The sequence below is a fragment of the Dipodomys ordii genome, unplaced genomic scaffold, assembly GCF_000151885.1.
Source record: "Dipodomys ordii isolate 6190 unplaced genomic scaffold, Dord_2.0 Scaffold68, whole genome shotgun sequence".
Classification (NCBI taxonomy): domain Eukaryota; kingdom Metazoa; phylum Chordata; class Mammalia; order Rodentia; family Heteromyidae; genus Dipodomys; species Dipodomys ordii.
The window spans coordinates 4,415,632-4,420,493 of record NW_012267284.1 but is presented as its reverse complement, the minus strand read 5'-3'; the positions used below and the strand labels follow the sequence as shown (position 1 = coordinate 4,420,493).

General features: G+C 45.6%; 1 protein-coding gene across 1 annotated transcript in view; it reads left to right on the top strand.

Moving 5' to 3' along the window:
* The window catches only part of Mmd2 (monocyte to macrophage differentiation-associated 2), a 16,411-nt gene that overhangs the window by 5,438 nt on the left and 6,111 nt on the right, over positions 1-4,862 (top strand). Inside the window, exon 4 of the mRNA XM_013023386.1 lies at positions 1,228-1,302. Coding sequence (XP_012878840.1) covers positions 1,228-1,302 — 75 coding nt within the window. The remainder of the gene's footprint in view (positions 1-1,227; positions 1,303-4,862) is intronic.

The following is a 4,862-nucleotide window of genomic DNA, read 5'->3' as shown; positions in this document are numbered from 1 at the left end:
CCCAGAGTTCAGGCCCCATGACCGGACCCCCCCCAAAAAAAATAATAATGAGAACTATTTATTCTCTTTAGGAACCTCAGAGGATCGGCAGCCACAAGCTGGGGTTTAGGGTCCCTCTTGTGGATAGGGGCTGGTGCTGCAGCCTCTTGGCTCCCTGTGGGGCTGAGGTCTACTTCCAGGGAGACCCCTCCCTCCCATGACTGGCCAGCTGGTGCAGGGTTCGGTTCCCCATCTGGGGCTCCTTACAGCCACACCCACTTTCTCCATGTTTGTGGCTCAGACAACAAAGCAGATACTAGAACCTATTTCATGTCATGACAACCACACAAGAGCCTGTTGGGTCCACAAATGCATCCATTTATTGTTAGTGAGGACTGCAGCAGGGCACTATGGTCAGTAACTCTGGCCTGTTTTGTGTCCCTAAGCTGGGCTTTGAGCTCTTATGAGCAGGATGTCAGACTGTAGTCAGTTTTAGGGGAGAAGTTTTTCAGGTTCTGTATGCCTTTTGTTTGTTTGTTTTGGCAGTACTGGGGTTTGAACTCACTGTTTAGGCAAGCACTCTATTGCTGGGACCCCCCCCCACCAAGCTTTGTTTGTTTGCGTTTTTTGAAACAGATTTTTTTCTGTGTAGCATAGGCTGGCCTACCACTCTTACCTCAGCCTTCCAAATGCTGAGATTACAGGTGTGTGCCACCCTGCCTGGCTCTGTGCATATTTACAAGCTGCAGAATCTTTTAAAAACCACAGTTTCAAACCTGGTGGCACATGACTGTAATCCTAGCTGCTCAAGAGGCTAAGATCTGAGGATCATGGTTCAAAGCCAACCCCAGCAGAAAAGTCCTCATGAGACTCTGATCTCCAATTGACCACTCAAAAACTGGAAGTGATGCTGTGGCTCAAGTGGTAGAGCGCTAGCCTTGAGCACAAACAGGCTCAGGGACAGTGCTCAGGCGCTGAGTTCAACACCTACAAACTGACAAAAAAGAAAAAGAAAAAACTAAATTGCAGAGCTGCTCTGATTAAAGTGGAGGGCATGTCAGTATTCACTCATTGGGGACCCCTGAAGCATCTGCACACTTAGAACACTAGGGGGCCTAGTTGCTCCTCCCATAGCCAACGGGCCGGTCAGACTGCGGCTGGGTAGAGAGAACACCCCTCCCAGTAGGAAGGCCTGGGAGGCCTGGGTGTGGCCCTGGGACCATGCTGACACCTTTGCTGTCACTCCAGGATGGTGGAGCACTGCCTGCACATGACTGACCGCATGGTCATCTACTTCTTCATTGCTGCCTCCTATGCGCCCTGGTGAGTGCCCAGCCCCACCATGGGGCCTGGCTTCTCTGCTCTTCTCTTTGCATTTATGCTTGTAATTTGGCTGGGTCAAATGGTATTAGGAAATGAAACCTGTATACTAGGCAAGCACTCTACCCTTGGTCTAGCCATACCCTTGGTCCTGTACACATATTTCACATGTATAAGGTAAGCATTTGGCAGGAGGTGGTGGTGTACACCTGTAATCTCAGCACTTGGGAGGCTGAGGTAGGAGGTTCAAAGGTTTGAGGCCAGCCTTGGCAACACAGGGAGACTTTATCACAAAGGAAAGCACAAAGCAAAAAGAAAGAAAGAACGAAAGAAAGAAAGAAAGAAAAAAAGAAAGGAAGGAAACTGCCAATAATAATAACAACAACAACGAAAGTATAGGTACAGTTCTACTATCCACCACCTTTTTTTTTGTTGCTAGCACTGGGGCTTGAACTGAGAGCCTGGGAGCTGAATGTGGGCTGATGTATGGGGGAGGGTGTTTCAGAGATGATTGACATGTGGGACAGCATCTGAGAGGGAAGACCCACCCGGAAGGGATGCGGCATCGTCCCATAGGCCGGGCCCTAAGTGGAGCTCACTTATTCCCCAGTGTTGTGCTGCCCTCGCCAGCGGGGGCTCCGCAGCCACTGTCCAGGGAACTTTCAGGCCCCTGCCCTTCAGAGTGGAGCTGTATTGTTGGTCCCCTCGTTCTGAGGCTCCTGTGTCATGAAGGGTCGAGGTCATGAATGACAGATGCAGGTCCTGCTTGTGCCTGCTGTCTCCCAATTTTGTTCCAGCTTTTCTTCCAACTGCTGGCTCTGTGGAGCTCTCCTGACTTCAGGCCCATTAGTAAGGAAATGAATGTAATTAAACAAGAGCACAAACAGGAGATAAGAAAATAGCTGACGGAAATGAAAGTGATGACTACAAATCTCAAGAAACAAAGTAAAGAATAAAAGCCACATTGTGATAGACTACATTAATAAATTCAGTTCAGCAGAGAAGTAGAAAGCCACTGCAAAGTAAATTCAGACAACAGAGGAAAGGCGAGAGATTATCAGAGAGTGCAAACATAGTTTTTAAAAGCCCCTGATTAATTAAAGTAATCAGAGAGAAGTGAATAGAAATGGAAGAGCTGAATTCTTCAGGCTTTTGAGCCTGACCAAAAATAATAATAGTCATTTACAAAGGAGAAGAAATCAGGCTGGTGCCTGAATGTAATCACAGCACCATTAATTTGGAAACACAATGAAGATATGTGTGTGGTTTTCTAGTTTTTCCTAAACCACCAGAGTTGTCATTCAGACATAGACAATAGACAACCATTCTCATACATGAAAGGAGTCAGAAGTCAATACTCAGAAGTTTTTTGAAAAAAGAAAATCCACGTACTTTGGCAACAAAATCTAGTTACTTAAGAGAATGGCTCCTCCTAAACCAGACCAGGAATTGCAGAACATATTGACTCCATTAAAAAAGGAAAAGAAACAGGTGTCAATGCTCACACCTGTAATCCTATTGTCCGTCCCACGAAAGACGGATGGGATCTGAGGAAAGGTAAGTGCGGCCGCTTGCCCGTTCACCAGCCTCTCTTAGTCCAGGAGACAATCAGATGCAGCGTGGAGTCAAGTCAAGCAGGAAAACTCGTTTATTAACACAGAGCAAGCCCTTTTTAAAGCAGAACAGACCGGGTGGCATGGGAGGGGAGGAAAAGGAACCAATCACTGTAAAGGTCACATCCTATCATGCATCTAAGCTTCCACGGGCTGGTTACCCTAAAGCAAATCAGGCTCTGCCCACTCAACTCCCTCTTAGTGCCATCTTTGCTGTCCATGTGCTCTACAATCCTAGGTACTCAGGTGGCTGAGATCTGAGAATCGTGCTTCAAAGCCAGCCTGGACAGGAAAGTCTGTGAGACTCTGAAGTCTCACCAGAAACCTGGAAGTGAAGCTGTGGCTGAAGTGGTAGAGTACTAACAATGAGCAAAAAAGAGCTAAGGATAGGGCCCAAGCCCTGAGTTCAAACTCTACAACCTACAAAAAGAAAAGGAAAAGGAAAAAAAAAACCTGGCTATAGAGGTAGCTCAGTGGTAGAACACTTGCTTAGCATATATGAAGCCCTGAGTTTGGTCCCTAGCAACACACATACACACACACACACACACACACACACACACACACACACAAACTTGGATGAACACAGTGACTCACATCTGTAATACCATCTACTCAGGATGCAGAGGTAGGAAGATCTCAGTTTAAGGCCAGCTACTAGCAAAAGTATGAAGCCCTATTTGAAAAGCAATTGAAACAAAAGGGTTGGAGATCCTGCTTAGCAGTAGAGCCACCTGCCTAGCAAGCATAAGGTTTGAGTTCAAACCTCAGTACCACAAAAAGACCAATATTTAATAGTTGCACGAATTATTATGATAGAAAGGCATGTAAGTATATAAGAAAGCATGTAAGGATGTAAGAATGTAAGTAAGTATTCTGTGTAGTGCAGGGCCTCACACATGTTAGGCAAGTATTCCACCACTAAGCTACCCCTGCTGCCCTCAGGACATGTTGTTATAGACCTGTAAGGAAAATAAGGAGAGCAGTGGAGAATACTAATATTTTCGTTTCTATCAGTGTCAGTATTACAACAGTGGAAACATATAACTTAAAAACAGGATTTCCTCCTGCATCTTTTCAGGATTTGCCCTCTTAATTTTGACTCTAGTCAAAGCCAATTTTGTGGTGGAGAAACACTTGTTTAGCTGGGCACTCATGGCTCACGTCTGTAATCCTAGCTACTCAGAAGGCTGAGATCTGAGCATTTGGTTCAAAGCCAGCCCTGGCAGGAAAGTCTGTGAGACTGTTATCTCCAATTAACCACCAGAAAACCAGAAGTGCCACTGTGGCTCAATTGGTAGAGCGCTTGTCTTGAGCTGAAGAGCTGAGGGACAGCGCCTAAGCCCAGAGTTCAAGCTCCACGGCCAACAAAAAATGACAACAAAATACTTGTTTAAAGTTCAGAAAAAGATTTTTTTGTTTTATTTTCTTCGGTTTAAAGTCAAGTGAACTGCAACATTTACAATATACAAAGAAACCCCTACAAAACAAAACAAAAACAAAGTAAAAACAAAGTAAAAGGAAACCATGAGCAGGTGCCAGCAGCTCATACCTGTAATTTTAGCTACTCAAGATGCTGAGATTTAGTGGATTGAGGTTGAAAGCTATAGCTTAGGCAGAACAGTCCTCAGGACTCCCATCTCCATAATAAACCAGGGAAAAGCTGGGCTAGAGGCATGGTTCAAGTGATAGAGTACTAGCGGGGAGCAAACAAAGCAAGTGCAAAAAATGACATACAAGGACTGAGGATATAGCTCAGTGGGAGAGTGCTTACCATGTATGAGGCCCTCGAGTCTATCACATGAAAAGAATGACATGTGTAACTTGATTCTCTTCCTTTCTCCTTCCCTTGCGCCATACTGCCAGACCATATTTTTATGGCTGGTTAGTTTTGCGTCTGGGCCTCTCATTTTCCTGCCTGGGTACCTGCCTGGACTGTGATCCTCCTAT